Source organism: Gavia stellata, chromosome 25 (genome assembly GCF_030936135.1).
Source record: "Gavia stellata isolate bGavSte3 chromosome 25, bGavSte3.hap2, whole genome shotgun sequence".
Lineage (NCBI taxonomy): Eukaryota > Metazoa > Chordata > Aves > Gaviiformes > Gaviidae > Gavia > Gavia stellata.
The window spans coordinates 7,942,625-7,965,054 of NC_082618.1; the positions used below are offsets into that span (position 1 = coordinate 7,942,625).

General features: G+C 50.1%; 1 protein-coding gene across 2 annotated transcripts in view; it reads right to left on the minus strand.

The window, feature by feature from the left end:
• Positions 1 to 653: 653 nt before the first annotated feature.
• The window catches only part of SSH2 (slingshot protein phosphatase 2), a 102,177-nt gene continuing 80,400 nt past the window's right edge, over positions 654 to 22,430 (minus strand). For both annotated transcript variants that reach the window (XM_059829364.1, XM_059829365.1), the window contains 9 exons: positions 22,046 to 22,111; positions 20,669 to 20,863; positions 18,736 to 18,829; positions 18,480 to 18,608; positions 15,524 to 15,570; positions 13,906 to 14,052; positions 11,317 to 11,517; positions 6,192 to 7,035; positions 654 to 4,906 (listed from right to left, as the gene is read on the minus strand). In XM_059829364.1, the coding sequence (XP_059685347.1) occupies positions 2,918 to 4,906; positions 6,192 to 7,035; positions 11,317 to 11,517; positions 13,906 to 14,052; positions 15,524 to 15,570; positions 18,480 to 18,608; positions 18,736 to 18,829; positions 20,669 to 20,863; positions 22,046 to 22,111 (3,712 nt within the window). In that variant the 3' untranslated portion in view covers positions 654 to 2,917. The remainder of the gene's footprint in view (positions 4,907 to 6,191; positions 7,036 to 11,316; positions 11,518 to 13,905; positions 14,053 to 15,523; positions 15,571 to 18,479; positions 18,609 to 18,735; positions 18,830 to 20,668; positions 20,864 to 22,045; positions 22,112 to 22,430) is intronic.

Genomic DNA, 22,430 nt, shown 5'->3' on the forward strand with positions numbered 1-22,430 from the left:
GACCTCCAAGGCCTTCATAACTCTGCAAGAGAACCACTTTCCCCGACTCCCTCCGCCTGTCCACAGGCTTCCCAGAGAACCACAGTTGTGCTGGGCCAGAGCCGAGGACAAGGGGACAGCAAAACACTTCCCTGCGAGGGCCTTTGCCCCTTCGCTGCTCTCCCCAGCCGAAGCACCCGGACAGCAGCAGAGTATTGGAAGGAAGCAGCATTTCTGGTCTGCATGGAAGAGCCTTCCTACAGGGCATTGCTCCCGAGATCAGGCTGGGCAAAGAAACCTGATCCCCTTCCTCCTCCTGGGAACAAACTGCACACAGGGCTTTCCCCTCCGGAGCAGATCCTTGTCACCAGGACATGGCCAGCCAAGCATGCTCCCGCAAACGCAGGGCAGGCGTGGTGGCATCCCATCCTTTCTGCCCGCGGAGGGGCAGGCAGACGCGTCCTTGGGGCGAGGAACTGCAGCGGGGAGGCAAGGACTGAAATCGTCCTTCGCAAGATGACATGAGGCACTTGGCCTTTCCACGCTGCCTGCCCAGCTCCGAAGCCAGCTGGAGCTGGCTGGGAGAAGCCAAATGTCTTTCAGCATCCCAAAGAAGTATCCGGCCTCCCGGGCCAGGGACTTGGGTGACTTCTAGTGACTGCAAGGGCCTGGGATGACGTGCTGCTTGACCCAAGACAGGGCCCTTGCTGGGCTACTTCGGGCTGTGCTCCAGCCTGCAGCTAGCACGGGTGACACCCCCCAGCAGAGCTCAAGCTCCTGGGAAGGGGAGGGACGAAGTGCACGCTGCTGCTGGAGGACAGACACGCTCAGGGCCCCGTGCCCGGGCACGCAGGCTCTGCAAGGCAGCGCGGAAGGATCCCTGGGAGCTACAGGAGGGCAGCAAGGTGGGATTACCTTGCGAACTGCTAGGCTATCTGCTGCCGGCTGGGAGGAAGCCGGGGGGTTATGGATGCCCCTTCCCCAGGGCAGAATGCATGCTGCTTCCCAATACTCTGCAGCGCTCCGGTGCCGCGTGCTCCTCTCTGGCTCAAGATGAGCTTGTCCCATGGGAGCCCGCAAGGCTCTGCAGCATCAGCACTGCTTTCTAGGCATGGCCTTGTCTGCTGTTCCTCCCACACCGCGTCCTCTCCGTGCTGGGCTTTCAGCAGCTGGAGCCATTCTGCATCTTCTCTCCGCTTCGCTCCTCCCCGGAGGGCAGGTCTGGGCCAGAGCCAAACGCCAGCTCAGACACGCTCTTCTGCCACAGACCTGCCATGGGACTGCAGACAGGACCCAGAGCTCTCCTGCAACCACCAAGTGCCTTTCTCTCTGCTCCTACAGCACACACACAATTTGCCGATAGGCACGGCTGGAAATGAGGAGCTTTGATTTAAGCCAAACTGCTCGGGAACCGTAAAATTTATTTGCTGAAATTTGGAGCAGACCCTTCGAACGCAGGTTCTCTGGGGAAGGAAGAACCTGCAGAATGGCTCGGAGAGGCCAACGGCTTTCCATGTCCAACTGGCACTTCTGAAACCCAGCTTCAACGGGGAGGGAGATGGGCAGACAGGCAGTCCCCCTCCCACAGTGGGGTAAGGGGGGTTCATGCAGGACTGGAGGAGAAGGGAAACGTTTGGCAAAGGCTGGCATCGAGGCTTGCTTTTGGAAAGGGAAGACAGCTTACAATGTCAAATCCACTCCCATTTCTGTGCAGATTACAACAAACAGAACTGAGTTTGAGTAAGGTGGTTTTGTTTTCCAGTTTACAGAATGCCATCTTGCCCTTTTTAAAAAAAAAAAAAGTAGAAATGACAAAAAAAAAAATCTATATAAATACCATATATACAATTTAGGCAAAAAAAAAAGGAAAAAAAGGAAAAAGCTTCCAGAAAAGATCCTCCCTCCAGGTCGAGTGTTAGGAGTGACAGCAGAGAGGACAAAGCTTTGCATTCAGCAGGGGCAATACATCGTGTAACGATTTTAACAGCCTCTAGGTTTGGGAGCGACCAGACGTGCTGTGAGCTTGGCAGAGCGGGAGGAAAGCTCAGGCAGCACAAGACACGGAGAGCTTTTGGGTGGAGGGGAGAGGACAGATGATATGGCCATGAACTTGGAAGGCCCACAGCAGTATTCAAGTAATGGGAGGGTTAAAACCCTAATGAGGCGTTTGTTTTAAAAGAACACTCTGGCTTTGGGGGCTCGCCTCCTCTCAGCCGCTGGTCGGGGGCAGGCGAGGGGAGGTGAGCTTGGCAGCTCGTGGAGGAGCTCTGCTCCACCTCACCGCAAAATGGGGGGCTCTGCGTGACCCACACCAGGAGGTGAGCGCTGATCTCCGTGCCCGGGGTTTTCAGAGCCCGTCCGTCGGGAGGATCTACCCCTGTGCGCTCCTTTTGGGGATGCGCCAGCTGAACCGAACCCAGGGCGGGGGGTTTGTCCTGAAGCAGCTTTGTGAGCCATCTGCCAGCATCGTGGAGTTCCAGTTTGCAGAAATAAAAGAAAGGCCAAACAAAGGGACCTTGGCACAGCCTTCACATTTACAGGGGCTCTCTCTCACCCCAACAACCGCCCAGCACCATTTTGAGGCATGGGGAAAATTCAAGTTAGGAACTAGGACCTGGTTCTATGCAAAACTCCACCTTGCCGAAGCAAGCCAACATAAATTTTCACATGATAAAGGTGTTCTTTTAAAACAAACTAACAAAAAAAAAAAGAACATTTGAGGTTATCTGAGTTAGAAAACTTAAAAAAAACCCAAACAGTCCTGCAGTCGGAGTCACACACAGAAGAACCAACCCACACCTACATGCGCCAGGAACAGTAAAATGACAATATATATAAAATTAACCAATAAAGTGCATGTTCCTTATATTACACCTGCCCCTTGCGTGAACGCAACACCACGGGTTCTCAGTAAGAAATCACAGCCGAGGGCTCAGGATCACATAGTATTGTAGAGGGGATTGGTTGTCTGCTTTTTATCATTGGTCTTTTTGAGCCTCCTCAGAGGGTGAGTTCTCCCGTGCTGCTGCCGCGGTGCGACAGCCAGACCTCGAGCCGGTGACAAGGAGTCCAGGACCTGCACCTGGAGCAGCGGAGGACCCTCCTCGGAGCTAGTCCACGTCGGATCTGCGCTGGAAAACAAACTCTGCTGGCTGGAGCCGCACTCTTTGGCGTACTGAGCTAGCGGCCGCTCCACCGGCTTGCTCTGGGCAATGCACTCGGCTGTTCTGAGCTGTTCCACAAAATGCTTAGTGGGCTCTGGGGAAGAAAGGCGATGCTTTCCGCACGCGCTTTCTGAGCCCCTCTCCAACCTCCCCCCCCGAAAGCCTCGACCGAGGGCAACGCAGGTGAGAAGTACCGGGTTGGCATCGGAAGAAGCTGACTCCCTCTCGGATAAGTCATCCTTGGAGAGGTCCAGGCAGTCCAGTTTAGCCAACGATGCCGAGCGTTTCATGTGGGAGGGTGTGGTGAGCCCCGCGTGCCGGATCCGAGCCTCTATTTCCTTCGCTCGCTGCCTAACCAGCCCAGGGCTGTTGCTGCGCTCCTCCACGCTGTGGCTGCTGGAGCTGTGGGGGAGGCTGTAGCACAGGAAAGAGATGTCCAGAAGGTCCATGTTCTCAGCACATTGGCTGGTGAAGTCCTCGCCGCTCAGCTGCCTCGAGGTGCCGGCACCCCCCCTGCAGAGAGGCTGGGGTCTGTCCCTGAATGGGAGAGTCACGTCTCCCTCAATGCCACGTGGCGTGTCCGGCTCGTCGTCTGTACCCGTGCTCTGCTCAGTGACGCCTTCCAGGTGAATTACGTAGGGGTAAGAAGAGCAATCTAGGCTTGCCGAAGGTGTAGAGGTCACCTGGGCAGAGGGGGAAGCAGCACTGAGGTGAACAGATAACCCACCACCTTCCTCGCTGGGGCTGCTCACAGTGAAGGTGGCCTGCTTGTGTACCGCGTGCTCCGGCAGCGAGAGATTTACCAGCGTCAGAGCTCTGAGACAGGTCGGTGCCTTCTCTGAGCACAACGAAGGGTTCAAGTTTTCATCTAAAGATGGGACGGCTGCAGCCAGCCCGCCCTGCTCACAGCTTGCGTCGGGGCGCTCTGCAGACTTGACTGTGGGAGTGTATTCGATGATTTCAATTCTCTTTGGGAGGAGGGAGGGCAGGGATGGCTCCTCCGTCCCATCAAATGGGACCACTGTCCTGCACTCTTGTGCCGTTCCCTCCTGCCGCGGGCTGGGCTCTGCAGGCAGGGACTCCTGTGCAGAGGAGGCAAGGAGTGCAGGCAGGTGTCTGCCTGCAGGCAGCTCGACCCCGGGAGGCAGCAGCAGCTCCTCGGCACCTGGACCCTGCGCCTTGTCACCTTCCAGAGCCAGCTCCAGGGGCGGCTCCTCGCTCTTCCCCCGCAGCAGGAGCTCGGCAGCAGGAGAGTCGTTCCTGGAGTTCTTGCGGGTCGGCAAGATGCAGACCGGGGGTGCGTGCTGGTGCTCCTGCTCCTGTCTCAAGCGCTCCTCGAACTCCAGGGTGGCTCGCCGGACGGAGCCGGGGCACCACTTGGGCTCAGGGTTGATGGAGGCACGAGGCTCTTGCTGCTCCCCCCCAGGGCTGCTTTCCTCCAGGTCTGATTTACCAGAAGATGGCTGCAGGGAGGGGGCAGCTTCTTGCTCAGCTTGCAGAGGGTCCTTCTCCTTTTCCTGGTGTCCAGCACAGGCTCCTTCGCTCTGTTCCACCCTTTCCGATGCCCAAATTGCCTCCACTGGCAGGTCATGCACCGTGTTCCTCTTTGGCGTCTGGGTGAGGTTGGCTGAACCCTCCTTCTGCTGGGCAGGTCCTGCTCCCTGGTTGATTGACTCGATCTCTGTGATAATTTCCTTCACAGAAATGGCGTTTTCGGAGTGGGACCTCGTGAGATGGCCTGCGCTAGGCAGCTCGGGGACCTCCTGCAACACAGAAAGAGGAGAATAACAAAGTGGATCAGCTGCACTGACACAGAGCAAACGACAGCGGCTTAAAGGAAATGGGGGTGCACGTCCCCAAAGGAACAAAAAGCGCAAGTGCCAGTGTGTGGGCATAGATTACAGGTGCCGTGATCACTAATGTAGAAGCATTATTGTCTGTGGGACTGCATTTAACATATTCCAGGCTGGATTTTCACCTAGACTGAGATTTAAGAACTTTTATTTACTTGCCACAAACTCCAAGGGAAATTTATCCTTTTTTTTTTAATAAAGTCGAGTTAACAAAAAAAATCCAAATGCTGCTAAACGTGCAGCTTTGACCTGAAAACATGAAAGATTCTGCTCACGTACGGGAGTGAACAGAAGTACAGCGTAAAGAATGACTGAGCGCTGAAATGCTTTGGTTTCCCGGAGGAAAATGGCCAGCAAGGCTCCCCCATCCGCACAGACGCTCCTTCTGCCAAATCGCTGGAGAGAGCGTTGGCCTATTATATTTGGAAGAGCCTTATTGCCTCACATGGAGATGGAAAAGATTCAAGCAATGCAGCGTGGAATTTAAATAAGAGAGGCTCCTAGAAAATGATGGCCCCGGACATCATCAATCCCTGCGAGAGCCCTGCAGGGTGGAAAGCGATTATATGAGAAAGGTACCTCAATTCAGAGGTTACTAAATTTTGTCGGGAACATTTCTCTACCCAGGAGAGAAGCGAGCCATGACGTGCCCGATCCCATCACCCCAGGCCTGGAGAGGCTCATTCTCATCCTTCATCAGTGGAAGCTCTACATCTGCCTTGATTTACTATCCCAGTGCTGGTGCTTCCCAACCAGGGAAAGGCGCCAGCTTTGTCCCATTCTTTGGTGGATTTCTCAAGTCAGATAAATATCCGCACAGGTTCGGGATGCTGGCCGGCCTCGGCTGTTCAGGGTTCAGCTGCATTAGTAGGTCAAGTCCCACCTACCTGCTCTCCTGATGCAAAACTCAAAAATAAGTTTCTCATGAGAACTGCACAGGAGGTCAGGTCAAGGTCGACTCAGCCAGTGCCCTGCCACTGCCAGCAAGCAGATGTTTAAGGAAAAAGTGCAGAAAAGGGCAAGCATCTAAAAGTGAAGAAAAGGGGAAGCATCTAGCAATCCCTCCCCAAACAGCTACCCTGTTCAGTGAAAGCCAGGACTAGAAAATCCCGTCCACAGCAACCTCACAGCAAGAGAACTACCCACAGATAGGTTCAAGCAGCAGTTCCTAAAAAAATAAGGAAATTATTTTAACCTTTTGTTGTTCTTCATCTGTGGAAGAGTCATCCGATGCCTGAGGAGAGTTTCCAGAGCTGTTCCTTCGAGCATCTGCACCCCTGTCCGCAGCAGGCGGCACTTCCAGCACGGGCACCCTGGAGACCCCGTTCCTTCCACTCCCTTGCTCCTCCGTCCTGGAATGGGAGCAGGTGCGTGGCCGGCTCTCCTGGGAAAGCTCCACAAATTTCTCCAAAGCGCTGAAGAAATCAATCCTGTCTGTACTGAGGTCTGTCACTTCGGGCTGGGGATTCTGTTGGAGACTCGGGGAATTTTGGTTTGGGGATTGGGGAAAGTCTTTTAAGCATGAAGTGAATTCTTCCATGGGAACCAAGTGCACGTTCATATCAGGCTTAAGGGCATCTTTTTCTAGATCGTCCACTGTCAAATCAGGAAACTCTGTTATTTCCAAGGGGTGCTGGAGTTGCATTAAGGCCTCAGAAGCATGGCAGTTATCAGGGGGGACAGAGTCTACACAACATCCTGCCGTACAGCCATTGATATTGTTCAGGTTCAGCTTGTCCTCCATCTGCTCAGTGTGGAAGTCTCGACACGTAAACTCTAGGTGGATCCTTCTCTCCTTCACACACATCTCCTCTATCATGTTTGCATCCTCTGGGAGCTGCTGCTCCCTGTCTAGCTCAGCTGAGTAGATGGGAGACATCGGCTGCTGGTTGTCGTTGGTCTTGGCCTCTGAGATCTGGTCGGCCGAGGTGGTGATCTCCTTTTTGTTCAGCTCCAGCCCAGACTTGCAGATGGGCTCGTGATGGTCCGAGAGGTCACTGTCTGAGTGCGAGCGCCACAGTTTGTTATGCCGCTGTTTGCTGCGGGGAAGAAAAGCAAATGAAAACATCGAGTAGTGTTTTCACATACCAGAGCCAGACCCACCTTGCTGTAAGAGGACGCAACCTACGTGAAAAACCGTGCCCAATACTGGAGTCACTGACCACAACTGCAGCTTCACCTGAACAGTTCAGGGCCAAACCTGCTGCTGGAGAAGTTGATCCAATAACAAGCCACTTTCCAGTAGCTAAATCCCACTGCACTCTTCTGCTCCACACACATGGATATACTGATAAAATACCCAGCAGTATTTTATCAATCTACTCAACAAATGCAGTATTTAATTGACTACAGAATTTGGTCCTTTCTGAGCCTGCCAGCGCTCTTCCATTTGCTAGCAGGCGAGAAATGACCAGAAGAGACAGGGTCCCCGGTCCTGGACATGAGTGGATGGTGGACATCGAACAAAGTCCAATCTCCCCTGTGGCTCCTTCTTGGAATAGCTTCAGTGATCAATAACTGGGCTCTGGCAACCAAGAGGGTAGGGTGGGTGAGTGGATGTGGGTGTGTGTAAAAGACATCCTCGGCAGTCAACAAGCAGCCCAAAACACCACCTGCCTTTCACAGGAAGGAAGCTCGAGAGTTCTCCAGCTCTTGGAAAGCCCCTTTAGGAAGGCCTGAGCAGCCACAAGGCCAAGCAACCTCCAGGGACTTTGCACCACCCTCCTTATCCCCACCTGCCAAAAAACCCAGCCCATGGCCCTGGGCTTACAGAGAGCTAAGGAGACAACTTCTCGCCGTGAAACCACACCAGCTAGCCATGTCTGCAAGGGCTTTGCTGAGTGACCATGACCACAGGGCTGTGCTTCCACCGTTTGCCCCTAGGAGGAGAGCAGATACCGCAGAAAGGTCCTTGGATCTGCAGGAGACCTTGCAAAACCTCCCCAGTGCCTTTGCAGTGGGAGCAGGCGCTCCCTGACACATCCGTTGGCTGCATAAGTTAATTAACAGATGCTGTTGAACTGATCGCAATGTACCAGTTTAGTTGTGGATGCCCAACAGCTAAGGAAAACAATCCATCGCAGATTTAGCCTTCCAACCCCATAATCGACTACAACCTTCATGTTTGAGACGGCAGAATCAGATCCTTTCGGAGGAGAGGAGGGTCAAGCCTAGAGGCCAAGAGGCACTGCTCTGGGGTGCACGTGCTGTCTCTAATGGGTTTTGGAGCTAAGTTTGACACTGGCAGCAGAACCAGGCTTGTCCGTGAGGCAGGTTGTTGCTGAGGCTCTGTATGGGATGCCAAAGATTTCCTGCGTCTCTGCTCATGTAACCTGGGGAGAAGTTGTTGATGTTTTCTGCGGGCACTTCCCACCCTGGCGCTTCAGTGCTCAAATCCGGCACTCTGCTGCACATCTCATTTGAAAGTCAAAACTACCCTTGCGCATGAAGGAACCAAACTTGCCTAGCACAGCCTTGATCTAAGAATCCAAAGAGATGTTAACAGCCACTGGGAGAGGAGTATTGTATTTTAACTGTAACTTTTAATCTCACACTTCCTCCAGTCTTCCAACCTGAAAGAGGTGCTAAAAGCAGGGTCAGAGACCAGGAGCCCATGTCCCTTCCTAGAGCCCACAGCCACCTCTCGACCTTCCTGGGCAGCGTTCCTGGCGCTGGGGAGAAGAGCCCGCGGCAGCCCAGGCGCTCGGTGTGCCAGGCACGGCACAAGGTCTGGGGGCAGCACCAGGGCTGGCCAGCTTGTGCCTACCCCGGCCGTGGACCAGGACCCCCCCCACCTCCCACCAGGCTGCAGCCCGCTCTCCAGGCTCCGGTATAAAACTACTGCTCTTGATTCACAAGCTGCACAAGGCATAGGGGATCCCAAACACTGTTTTCCTGTAACTTACCCGTAACTAATAAAAGAAACAGGGCTGGCTCAGCCTTTCTGTGACTATCACCAGAGGGGGACAGTTTAACTAACCCCAGAAGTATGACAGTCCCAAAGAGCAAAACACGCTTGTTGTTGTGACTAAAAGCAGGCAGGGGGTTTTCATTTTACAGCTGGAAAACATATCCCAGTTGCTATAACCCCAACACAAAACCGTAACTAGATAGTGCGAGCACATGGCTGCCCTCACATACCTTCCCTCTGAAATCGGAGCAGTCACATGAGTGTGAATCTGTTGGGTTTTTGTTTTTGTTTTTTTTTTACCTGTCCTGGAATACAGCAGCAATAAACAAGGCAGCCAGAGGGCAAAGCTAAATAACACAGAGAAGAAAGAGGAGAAAAAGCAGTTTGGAGCTGAGAAAGGAACCGCATAAAGAGGGACTGTTTCTGCAGCACAGAGAGGCCATTCCTTGCTTCAGTGAAGCTTCGCTTACTGCGGGCTTTTTAGTCTTACACACACAGATGTAATGCACTGCTCTTGCATTTTTTAAAGCCTCACGAGTAATCCTGTTTGTGCCATTGTATGGGGACTTGCAGAGTAGGTCAGGAGCAGTGGTGTGCTTAAGTGGGAGGGGAGCTACACACCGTATAAATGATGGCAACAAGAAAGGTTTACCTCCCGAAAAATGTATTGCTGGAAGACAGGAAAAAAAAATATCCTTAACCAAAATGTTTGTACAGGGTGGCTTTGCAGGTGTGCCACCAACTACCGGACTGACAGATAACCTAAACCAACTGCAGGGCTGAGGGCTTGAAGATGTGATATACCAGCTGCTACCCGCCCAGGGCTCCTCAGAGGTTTTCCCAACCTGTTGCAAAGGATGCTAGCATGCTTTTCCCGTCTGAAAAGCTGCTTTTCCTCTATCCAGTTTACCAGTTAGATCTAATTTCCCAGTCTGCCCAGTGCTACAGAGCACACCATACTGGTCAGGTCACCTCTAGCTCAGAGTTAAGCACTGACCTTTATTAACGGGTGCCAGCAGCACGTTTCGTGTCACACGAGGCACCAAAAGGCAGGTGTGGCGTCTGTCTGAAAGGATTTCCATCTGGAAGAGCACAATTTCTTAAAATACCTATTCCACCATGATCTATCCTGAGACTCAATACTACTTGGCTGCTTTTTCAGAGAGAAATAGGGTCATTATGGCAGTCACTGTTTGGGGAGCAGGGGGAGAGCAAAGCAGGCATGGGAAGAGGTGGAGGACAAAGATCCCATGGGTGCACCTGATGAGGGAATAAGCTGGGAGGAGCCCTCAGGTTGCTAATCTATGCAGAGAGGGAAAGAGGAAGCACGCTTCAGCGACAAAAAGGAGCTTGCATCAGGGATTTGGTGTAAAAGTCAGGAATCCAGACCTGGCCCAGCAGCAGAGACAGCCAGACTGCTGGGGGCAGGCAGAGAGCAAAGGAGATCATTAGCACGGAAAAAGGGAAGGGAGGTCTTCGCAAGTGGATAGGACAGACCCAAAGGGACAAAACCAAGCAGAAGACAGAGATGAGAAGCGCGCCCTAAAGAGGGCACGTGAGTACCTGAGTTGCTGTAAAGAACAGCGTAAGGCAGGCACCTTTCAACGGCACTAAGAAGCTATGAAATAATTACTTTGGTCAAAACACACTAAGAGCCACCACCTCCTGGGGCAGGAGGCTCAGTTTGGGTAATTCTGCTTGCTTCAGACCTGCTCCCTGGCAAAGCACACCAGGATCCTAAACAAAATACCGTAATCTGGCAAAACACGAAGTATCACTACCTCCTTCCAGCTGATCACGTGAAGACATTGCTTAATACAGCTTACAAGTGGATTTCTCAGAAACATGCAATATTTACGTCTTTTTGCTAATCAGGTGATAGGCTGGGGATTACAACACACTCGCCCATACCCAGGCCCAGCTCCAGACCAGCCTCAGGACTCCATACAGGAATAAACACCGCTGTTGCAATGCACAGAACATCCTGTCCCCTCCCCTAACACCAACACTTACCGAAGGGATCTAAATAAAACCAGACCAGCTGTTGAGGAGGGGCATGTTCAACAGGGAACTGTAAGGCTGAGATGGAGACAAAGCGAGTTCCCTGCCAAGTGATGTTACAAGCAATAGGAACATCATTTATCTCTGCTGGAGTCTGCACAGCTCAATGCTGCGTTCGGATGGCAATTCACGGGATGCTACTCTCTAAAAAACAGCCTCCTAAAAGCTCTTTATTACACCCATTTTCCCAGGCTCAGCTGAGATAACCCATGAAAAGAGAGCGCTATCTTCCCCAAGACCATCATGAACTTACATAACGCAGTGATGGAAGTTCTAATTAAAATAATGGAGTCAATCATCTAAGCGTTATGCCTTAACATGGGTAATCCGGGTCATTCCTTCCACTCACCTGGCCAGCAGGATCCCTTGGTATTCCTCCAGCTGCCGCATAAAGCTGGGGTTGGGCTTGGTGACGGTGCGCCGTTCCTTCACGTAGTCGTAAGCCCTGTCCAGGTTCCAGCCGTACTCCTTCATGGCATAGGCAATCACCGTGGACGCCGAGCGGCTCACTCCCATCTTGCAGTGCACCAGGCACTTAGAACCGTTTTTCCTGAGATGGGAGAAAGACAAAAGAGGATCATGAAATAGAAAATGCGGCCTCTGAGAAGCTTAAGAAAACAGCAACTTCTTTACCAGAGAATAATCAAACACATTTTCAACACTGTGGCCACAGCTGAAGTCTGTGATGTGATCTGATAATCCAATTTACAAACTGGAGCAAGACACACAAAGGAAGTGAAGAACAAAGTCTTAATATTCTTAACAGCTTTTGTTACAACAGCTCTTCTGAAGCTTTTATCGCAAAGTGGACAAACATCGGTTGTTCGCAGAAATTTATTAAGATTGCTAAAGACTAATATGGCATGCTTGAACTCAGCCCAAAAGGCCCACTGGTATTAAGCAATATTCCAAATAAAAAGGACATCTATTACACAAATGTGGCGTCACAGGTTAGAAACACATCCCTGGAAGGTACTGAGCAGTGCAGGGCAGCCCCTAGCAGAGTCATGTTCTTCTACTGCTAACTTTTGATGGCATATTATTGGGTTTGGGAATTGGCTGGACAAGACCAACGTTGCTTTAGTCAAGTGTTTGAAACCCTACCTAGCCTCCATCCACGTCTCTCAAGACACTGGTAGGTGTAAATCCAGCCAAAAGCCCCATGGACCAACCTGGCAGATTCTTATTGATACCACCATTTCTTAGGCGTGTCTGTAGGTAGAAAGCTCACCCTCCCGCTCTGTTTATAGCGGTCCTTCACCTCGGTACGCGTCCAAACGCAAGTGAGTGGAAAAGATGACCTCCCCATGGGTGGAGGCAGAGACCTCAAATGACGGCTGCAGTGCAGAGCCCTGCTGCAATCAGATGGAAGATCCTTCCGTTTTAATCCCTTTTTTCTTATTGAAGGCAAAGCAAACAGTGCCTTTGAGTGGAATGAGAAGTTACTCTGCTTGGTGAGGCTGGTACAGAGCCTGAAAGGGCAGCCAGCACTCTGCTCCAAGGAATTAAAAAACATTTGTCTGCCACGAAATACGAGGAGGAAGGCTACAGCCCTTCTCTGTGAGCTCCGTGCGCCGGGCGGCATTGGCAGGGAGGAGGCTCAGAGAACTTTGGTTTGGCACCTTTCATTTTCTCCTTTAAGTGCTAGGTTTTCTGCATTGCCAGCCACGTGAAGTTGCCACAGGACAAACCGGGAGGCCACAGAGCACGCACAGTCATGTGCCTCGACAGGCTCAGACCTCAGCTGCTCGCAGCTGTCTGAGCCTGTACCTGCATCCACGCTCCCCAGACACTCGGCGAGAGATGTCTGCGCTGTTTCGGGTACACTGGCTATAGCAGCCTTTAGACGGTTCTAAGACATTCTCAACTTTGCAAAGCACGTTAGTTAAAACATTGCAGTGCTTTTGGTGATTAAAAAAAACCCCAAACACAACAAGCAGACAGGGCAAAAAAGGGGGTACAGTAATCGCCCCAATTTGGAAGATTATTAACTTATATCACCTCATACACAGTACCGAGGTCCAATCATTTAAACCCCAATGGAAAATACTCTGGGCAGGAGAATGCTTCTGAGGATGACAACTATTCAAAAAACAATACTTAAGGGAATACAATGATGTCTTTTAAAGAAACCATCTTAAATAAAATAAGTCATGAGCCATACTCAAACAAGCCAGCTTTTAAAGGCTATGAGAAATTGCAAGCACCAGCTATGGTTAAGAGATGACAGACTTCTATAATGGAAATAATACTTTAAAGGCAACATATGCCTATCTGCTTTTTGACCAGTTTTCCCCTAAGAAGGCTGCTGAATTAACTGGAGACAGCTCATATAACCGGGATGCAGTTCTTTGCAGTAAAAAGGCCCTACTTTCAGCATCTGCTATCAGATTCCTCACTGTAACTGACAGCTCAGAGACCTCCACAGGCATTTACTCCTGTTGAAGGCAAGAGTTTGCTCTGGAGCATTACACCACAAAAAATCACTCCCAGACTGTGGGCTTCATCATACAACCTCACAATGCAGGGAACAGCTTACGTTTGTGTTTGGCTTATAAGGTTTTGCTTCTTACTTTTGTTAAACCCTGTTTGATTTATTACTGCCCTTTTCTCCCACCCGCACCTCTGCAGATCCATTGCATTTCCTAAGCAGCAGGCAAACTCTTAGCTCTCTACAGTACAGGAACGATCTCCTCCACTGTTTGCCTGGACTGCAACTGGGCAGAAAGCCCTCACTAGTCCCACCTGCTCCTTGTACAAGCACCCGCAAGAATGAAAATTTGTGGAAGGCAACTCTAACACTTAGACAGAAACTACAAAATGGAAATGCTTTGATCCTAGACAGGCAGGGAGGAAAAGTAGTTAAAATCAGTAGGAAAATATAAAATGCGTAGTTTAAGTCTTCTAAATAAGTGTGTTCTGTTCTGAAAAGACTTACTTTGCCTTGGAGATGAATTTGTAGGTGTCATTCCAATAAGCCAGAAGATCTGTTGCTTCTTCGTCATATACCCGAATATTATGGTATTCGAAGAGCCCAGGGAAGAAGTTATCTATCTCTCGAGTCACATTCAAAATATACCGCACCCTGCATGGAAACAGACAGGGGATAAAAATGCAGAGTGTGCAGAACACAGCAAGTTCAGAGAGGTATCACAGCTGCTACACAACAGCCCTGCCTTGCTTTGCGAGTGGCGAAACTCAAAGCATTTGAAGTTGCAGTCTTGAACATACCTCCTTGGAAACCAGGACTTAACGCAAGGAAGCAGTGGCTAACACAGACAAAAGGTTTTGCTGAGCAATTTAGAGCCAAGCCTCTGATAAAAGGGCTTCCATCCATACCGGATGGAAACTTCCTCTACAGCACGTCAGGTTACACTGCTTGCCCACTATCTCTCTATTCTAAGTGTTAGCAACACTTGTGTCACAGGAGCTCCTGCACAGTCTGCGCAATTAGTGCTCAGGCACTTTCTCAAAGCCCCTTTGCGAACCTCTCCTCCTGCTGCACCAGCAACACAGGGAGATTGAAGGCATAAGCTCGTGAGCATCACCATAGTTAAACAAATGCATAAAATAACTACAGAGAGATGTAACAGACAATGAGCCACTGGGGAGGATTTATTTCTTATCCCTAAATTTTCTGGAAAGGAATCTGCTAGAGAAAGCATATGGTATTTATGTACACTAATTCCAGTATTTTTACCCCTGAGGGTTACTCGTAAGATGCTTCTGAACTGCACTCATGCTGGGACATCAGACTGAACGAGGGAGTGACATCCCTTTTTCCCTAGCAGGTATGAGATCCCTGGCAGTCAAGTAGGACCTGTCTGACCCAAGGAAACTGCAGCAGACCCTGAGCTGAATGAAGAGAGTCCATTTTGCCTGGCTGATTCTCCGAGGCACAGAAGTATGCCATCGATTCAATTCAGCAGAGTGATTAGTTTTTTCCACTGGATTGGCACAAATAAGCCAAACCCGTAAATAACGATTTAATTGCAAAATCTTGGTGCTTAGATCCACCTGGCCTAGAGAAAGGACACTCTAAGCTTAAGCCTGAAAGGTAGAAAGGGCAGGAGACAGAGGAACCCATCAGTGCTAAGCCCGAGAGCTACAGGACTTTACTTCCTACTGGGCCCCACTCAAAGCAACAAATGCTCTTTTACATATTTTCCTTCCTGCCGCAGTCCGGAGGTCCAGACTCCGAAGTGCCTCTGTAATTGTGAGACCTCAGTCCAGAACAACGGGCTGGAGCAGAGGGCACAGAGCCAACTACACAGCATCCAGTTAAGTAATTGCAGCTTTTTGCTACTTATAGCTATGAGATTGCTGGCTTCCTTTGTTCGCCAAGGGGATGTCAGTCAAGGTCAGGGAACAAGATTCTTTGACTTTAGGGTGCCTGTTTGTGGGACGCGGAGTTTGGAGGAAGCACGAGCTTGTTCAGATCTGCAAACCCTTTGGTAAGACTGAGGTTACACAGCAGGTATGGAATAGAGTTTGTTGCATAGACAAGTGTTGAGGCCAGGCTCTTGCTTTCAAGGTGATGTCCTGAAGCTACTTACCCTCTGTTCTGCAAGTCTTCCAAATTGGAGGCATTCCATTCCGAGCCCTGCAGGGAAAACATGCAAAGGGACACATCAGCCAGACGGAAGGCATGGCCAGACAACTGATGGAGGGAGGGACTGTGACCAGTGAACTGGAGGAGGAAGCTGGCCAGCCAAGCGTTGGAGAGCAGGGGATCTTTTGAGTAAAGGGGTACACAGAAGACCGGTAACAGGGCTGATGTTCAGCACCTTATCTCACCCTGTTAACTAGATCTATTCTGAAGCAACAAGCAGCTCTGCAAAGCAGGAGCCCAGCACCATATGCTGGCACTTCCTCCAAACCGCTGACTAATCAACCTCAGCAAAGGCGAGACCACTCCACCCTTTCCCTGGAGGCTGCTGCCAGCTCTACCCCACAGAAGAGAGACTGCCTGCATTTAAAAACCATCCAGGTGCTCTTTATACATGAAACAGCCATCTCACACATCAAAGGAAGCAACACCATAAGCTCACTTGGGTTACACCTCTTCTCCCCACGTTCAAAGCCTGTGTGAGCAGAGAAATAAAGACATTTAACCCTGGCTAGCTAACCCTCTTCTCTGCAACACACAGGGCCTCCAAGTTGCTCGCTTCCTGCTCGAACACATAAACCCTGACTGAGGACAAAACCACTCAGACAAAGGCTTCCTTCAAAATTTAAGGTGCACAAGCTATCTGCTTCCCTGCCCTACAATAGCTCCTAAATAGAAAGACGGTTCAGATGAAGGAGTAAGCAAGAGAGACCCAGGCAGCATGACCATCACCAGCAGAACAGCACTGCTCACGGCTGCTCCCACAACACAGGCTTCCACATCGCCCCAGGGCCAGGAGAGGCATAGTCAGGGCAAGCCAGCTCTTGGAGCATACCCCCTGCCCGCCTGCCTGCAAACCCTGTCAGCCTGACAGCAAGAACCTCCCAGGCTCGCAGAAGCAGCGGTGTCCACCCAGAGGATGGGTCGCTGCTTGCCCCAGAAAGCCTGCACAGGCACCCCGTGTCTGAGATGGGGGAGCTCCAAGAGCTCCGACTCACAGGCACGCACTTGCGCCCATGACAGCGCTTGCAGAAAAGTCCTGAGCACTCACAACCTGCCCCTAGATGTACAGGCTCAGGAAAGGGCTGCGCTACTATTCTGGTACCTACTGGGGACAAGTCTGTTGTCTTGTCTTGACACTTCAGGAATACAACAAACAAAAAGCAGCTGGTTCTTCCCAAACTGAACCACTTCCTAAGAGAAACTGTCATAATGAGGACACCATTCAAAGGTTCAGCACAGATGGGACTCTGAATTTCGAGCAGAATCAAGGGGCAAATGTTACATGCCGTGGTAGCCCAGATTTCAACAGAACCCATGGCCTTCAGTCACAGATCAGGTCAATCCCAGCAAAATCCAGTGCTGTGCACAATCTGAAGGACTATGGGGGCTCCTGCTATTCAGTATCTGCCAACAAACATATTTTGATCCCTGCCGTATTTATTCTAGCCACCCAGACTTACTTAGTTTCATGTTGCCTCTTTCTGGCCAAGGAAGAATAATTTAATTCAGGCCTGGGAAACACCAGTTTTCACAGGTATGGAGAACAATGCTGCAGTGGTGAAAGCCTTTTCTCCTGTCCTTTGATCCACAATCACCAACATCATCAGGTCTCTTATTTCCTGCCTAGTTATTTTAGCACTCCCTAAGTGGGATCCCACTGGGCTCTTGCCTCCACCTGAAGGAAACAGCTCCATACCTTCCAGAGACCTCACTGTACAACTTTGCCTTGCAGTACACACGCTTCTGAATTAAGCTGGTGCCCAGCCCCAGCAGCACTGCTCCTCACCGCAGAGCTGCTTTGCGAATACTTCTATTCCACACATTAGCCACAGCTCCTCTCCTTAGTGCTGCCTGCAAGCCTTGTTTTAAAGGTCTTGTTCCCATTAAATGCACTCAGAGCCAAGACTCCAAGCCCTGCAGCGGCCCGAACTGCCTATACTGCTTCTGACTAGCACTGTAAGCCTGTAGCAGGTCTCTCTCTCTGGAGAGCACATAGTCTGCAGGAAAAAAAAACCCAACCCATTAACTGTGATACTTTAAGTTTCCTGGCTCTACCCCACCACGATTTCTTGGGAGCGCTCACATTAACATACACCATCCCTTCTGAGCCACGGCACTAAGCTTCAGGAGACTGGGAGAGGCCCTCTCCATTTGGAAAGACCAGCTGGTCCAAGAGGAATGGCTTTGTTTAAAGTTGAGCCAACCTCATAGGCTAGACAGCCCAACCGAACCTGTGTCCGTTGCTTCAGGGCTGGGAAATCCAGCGGAGCACTGACTCACCAGAAGGAGGTGCAGTAATTAGGCAGGCCCCAGCAGCAATGAAAGGCAACTAAGCAAGCAAAACATTAAAAGGCAAAATGTTTATGTTTCCTTAAGTGACTTATCTCCAGGATTCTTTATTAAGCTCCTCTGTTCCTCCTGGATCACATGAACTCAGAGCTTTCCATGTTACAAGAGTGTCATTCCATCTGAATGTTAACACAGCTCTCCCCAACAGCTCCCCTCCCTCTTTGCTATAGTTATGTCCTTCCCGAACACATGTACGCTCCAAGAACTTGGCGTGTGGGTACCCCAGGCAGTTAAAGCTACAGAACTGGCCTTACATCAATGGAACCAGCCCTGAAAAGCAGTTAGAGTTAAGACTTTTTCCCTTCTATCCGCTAATGACAGGGTCTATAGCTTGGCTGGTGTTGTATGGCAAAGTTCAGTCCAGCCAAGAAGCCAGCCTGCTCTTCTTCAATAGCACTAGTGTCTTGTGTCTTGCTTAATAGTACAAGACCCCAGGATCAGCCAGTCTCTCCTTCAGAGTTCCTTTAAGTTCCTCCAGAGGCACCTGTGACAACTAAGACACAGAGAGAAGTGTTAGGCTTGTTTACTCTTGACTCCACTGTTAGACTTACCAAAAAGACATGATCAAATATCTGCGTGGGGCTGTCCATCTGCCCAAGGATCACTATCATTTCATTGTCAATGAACTCTTTGAACTCCCGTAGGTTACACACCATCTGCATCTCCAGCTCGGTGCGTATCTGGGTGCGGAGGAGGAACACAAGGAAGCCAGGTCAGGTTTTTGTTCTGGCCTTTCTTCACGGCGTAAAGTACAGAGCTCTCTAGTTTGCACAACAGCACTTCCAGTGCTGCTCCCTCACCACTCACCTCTTTTGACGTGATGTTCTCCAAATCTTTCTGCATCATGATCTCCCTTAACTTGGTCTTAATCAGCCGTTCCGTGCGTTCCCGCTCAGTGGGGCTATCAGAAGAAAGCAAGAGTCACTGGGAGGGGAAACAAACTGGACTCACAGCACTTTTTAAACAGGTATTGTATAGGCTGGATACTCTCCAGAGTCTCAGATACTCACACTACTTCCCCCAAGCACGTCCTCAGCTGGAGGGAATTCAGGTGACCGTAAAGCCCAGTTTAGATTCCCAGTTGTATATGAAAGAGACCAACTGAATGCTCCTAATCCATTGCAGTCATCCAGAGAACCTCTGGTATTTGGTAAAATTTAAATTGGGAAGGCTGCATTATACTCTCTGGAGCAATATCTAAGCCTCCCCCTACCTTTCTTGGAAAGGTAACAGCTCCAAAGCTCCTTACATGGAGAGAAGAGGGCAGCTAAGCCTCTGTGCATTCCTCCAGCCTCTGCTGCCAGTGGCCTTATCACCAGCTGCAAAAATAGCCTGACTAACACCAGGGGAAGCCGTAGCAGAGCGGCAGCACAGAGCTGTCTCACCCATCACCTTTAGAAGGGGCCCCGCAGTAACACCTCGCACCACCTTTCCGTTTCTCTGGAAGGCTGCCAGGATGGCGACTGCACAGATGCTTCTCTGCTTCACAAGTGTCCAACGAATAAAAACCATGAAAGTTCCCAGTCCTTTTAACCTCACGCATTATTTCAGGACTCAATTACAAGAATGCTGTCTAGGTGTCCCCAGGAAATCATTCAATTGCTGTCACCAGGGAAAGGGTGGGTTACAGAAAATTTATATATGAAAAGCTACAAGAGGCTATTAATCTGACAGCCTGCCAAAACTTTTCAGCCACTCTCCTTGTACATTAAAAAACAATCAAGTGTGAAGACTTGTTCACAGCTGAACAACTGCTTAACATTATTATTCACTCACTGAACTCCAACAACAGGAAATATCTGAGAGCATAAATCAACCAATGGCACTATTATACCGGGAAAGCAGCTGGGACTACTGAAGTCATTTCTTCTACTACAAACCAGGCAACTAAGCCCTCATGCTTGGCATCACATCTGGACACAGACTACCGTTGAGGTTATATGGTTATCAGTACCATCAGCAATTACTAATTACAGGGGTTGTAAACCTTGAATATTGATACAGCCTATAAATTTTGGCTTTCCAAACTGTCTACCTCAGCCACTGTTTTGGACCACATGTCACCAGACATCCAAGCATTTAGCTGGAGACAGCTTGGGCCCTATACACTGTCCTGTTCCACACTTGCTCACTTCTGCTCCTCAGAACGATGAAAAACTGCATTGCTCTTTGTCCCCATTCTTAGGCGTATCAGATGGATACCTATGAGGATGCTTCTGAGCTCACAGTCTCAGAAGTCCATACATAAACACTTCACTTTACAGTAGAATTAACTGAGTAAGGAAAAAAAAGACCATGTTACTCTAAAAATGTGCTCAGATACGTGCCAGCGTAAGAGCAAAGTCCAGAGAAACCTGTTCCTTCCAGGAGACACCAGGCCTGGAAACCAGAGGACAAAGCCAGCAAAATGGAAGGGCTAGGTACCAGAATACACCACACCTCTCTCTCACTAGTAACATGGGACTTAACCTTGCAGAAGCAACGATCTGTGAGCCTAAAGCCCAAGGTAAAAAACTAGACCGAAAACAGAGGCTGGAGAAGATGCAAGGGAGCCCCAGGAGGGCGAAACTTCCACTGCTGGTGTTTACCTAAGCAGAGGTCTGCTTATTACCTGGAACAGGAAACCTCTCCTCATTAATACCTAATTAAGAGTAATATCTTGTGGAAACTGTCTCCTCATTTGGAGACTGCAGAGCTTGACAGCCAAACACTTTGGCTCTGCAGAGCCAGACCAACTTACACGTCTGTGAAGAGGGCAGGCGAGTCGGGCCGGTGGGACTGGACATCTTGCATGGCGTTCCACTCGTTGACTGATGACTGGTCGGAGTTGATATGGCTCTCATAGTAACTGACCCACGTGAGGAAGAGGCTCCCTGGGTAGTAATTGTTGCTCCGTGCCACCTCACAAGCCTTATGTAAACTCTGCAGAGCAGACCTAGAAAGGGAAAAAAATACTTGCGGGATTATAATTTCTTCCTCAGGCTGGTATCGAGCACAAAGCAGCGGCCAAATCCAGGATGCTGCTCACGCCCCATCGGTTGGTACAAATCCCAGTGCTATACGCAACAGCCCCCGGCACCGAGCAGGAGGCTGTCCTGCAAGGGTGTGGATAACCACGCACTGCAAGAGCCCACATGTCTTAACTGAAGTATGCCAAGACAAGCCTGGATAGCAGCGGAGGGGCCTACAATTCAGAGGGCAGAGGCACCTGTGTCTCTGGCTCCAAAAAACTGCTACAACTTCCTAAGTCATAAACAAGATGCAGAGGATTTGTGTCCAAGACAGGGTGCTCTGACAGCTCCTACTGTGCCATCAGCTCCCCTGTGTGCAGGGCAGGGGCACCCAGGAATGAGGCATGGGGAGCTGCACAACCAGGGGCTTAGGACTCGACTCCGCTGAGGTGTTTAGGTGTCTGCCCTCCCCTCGCCGCACGAGGGATGTCAGAAGTTTCTTCAGCTGCTGCTGGGAAACAAATCCCCCTCTCCTATTTTTAGCTTGTTTTAAATCTTTGACTGGGATCAGAAGGATCCAGGTCAAAATCACTGGGGTGACACAGTAGCATGACACCCTGACAGGCAATGTATTTCTGCAATGCAAAGAAGCTTGAGCCAGAAATACTTTCATGGCCACTACATTCTTACATGAGCCACCCTAAAAGGAAAGAAAAATGCAGGCAGCTTCTCTTTCCTTCTCGCTATCACAATGAACATGTCTCACTGGAGACAGAGACTCCTAAAATATGCACAGCATGTATTTCCTTATTTATGTCAAATAAAAAAAATAAATGTATTTCAAACACATGCTCAAAGTAATTCTGCTTTGGAGAGATTCAAAGCAGCAACGCTTTGCGCAAGGAAAATTACCCTATTCCTTCCTGCCCCCAGCTGAGACAAAGGTGCGGCTGCAGCAGTATATAAACTCACTGCTGTATACCAGCAGTGGCATGTTTTTTTTCTTTGGTATCAAACTTCCTTCTCTGTCTCTGAAGGAGACTTCTGGCTGCTGGAGTAGGTCTCAAGGTACCAATAATGCAAAGCAGCACCTGCTTTTTAAAAGCTCAAGCAGCCAAAACACCTTGGAAAAAGAATCGCTGGGACAGATTATAGTAAGTACTTACCACATTGCCTGTACAGACACTGGCTTGAATATATGAACCCTGTTATCTGTCGATACGCTGAACCCTCTGGAGAGAGGAAAAAAGGCACAGTAAAAATGTGTCCCAAAAGCAACTTTTCAGTTAATAACTGATAGTTTGCAGCACGTTAGAACAGCAGAGGAGCAGCCCTATGCATACACTGCTGAGTTCAGCTAGCGAACAGATCAAAATAGCACGCTACAAGCTCTAAGATAACTTTTTAAAGCGGCTGCTGTTCGGGAATGAAACTAAGACAGTGGGACAGTGCTGGGCTGTGCTGTTTACCTTGGCAACACAAATTCAGTGCCACAGCTGGGAGCAACAGAGTCCAGCTAAAGTGATCCCGGGGCAGCTACCAAGGAAAGAA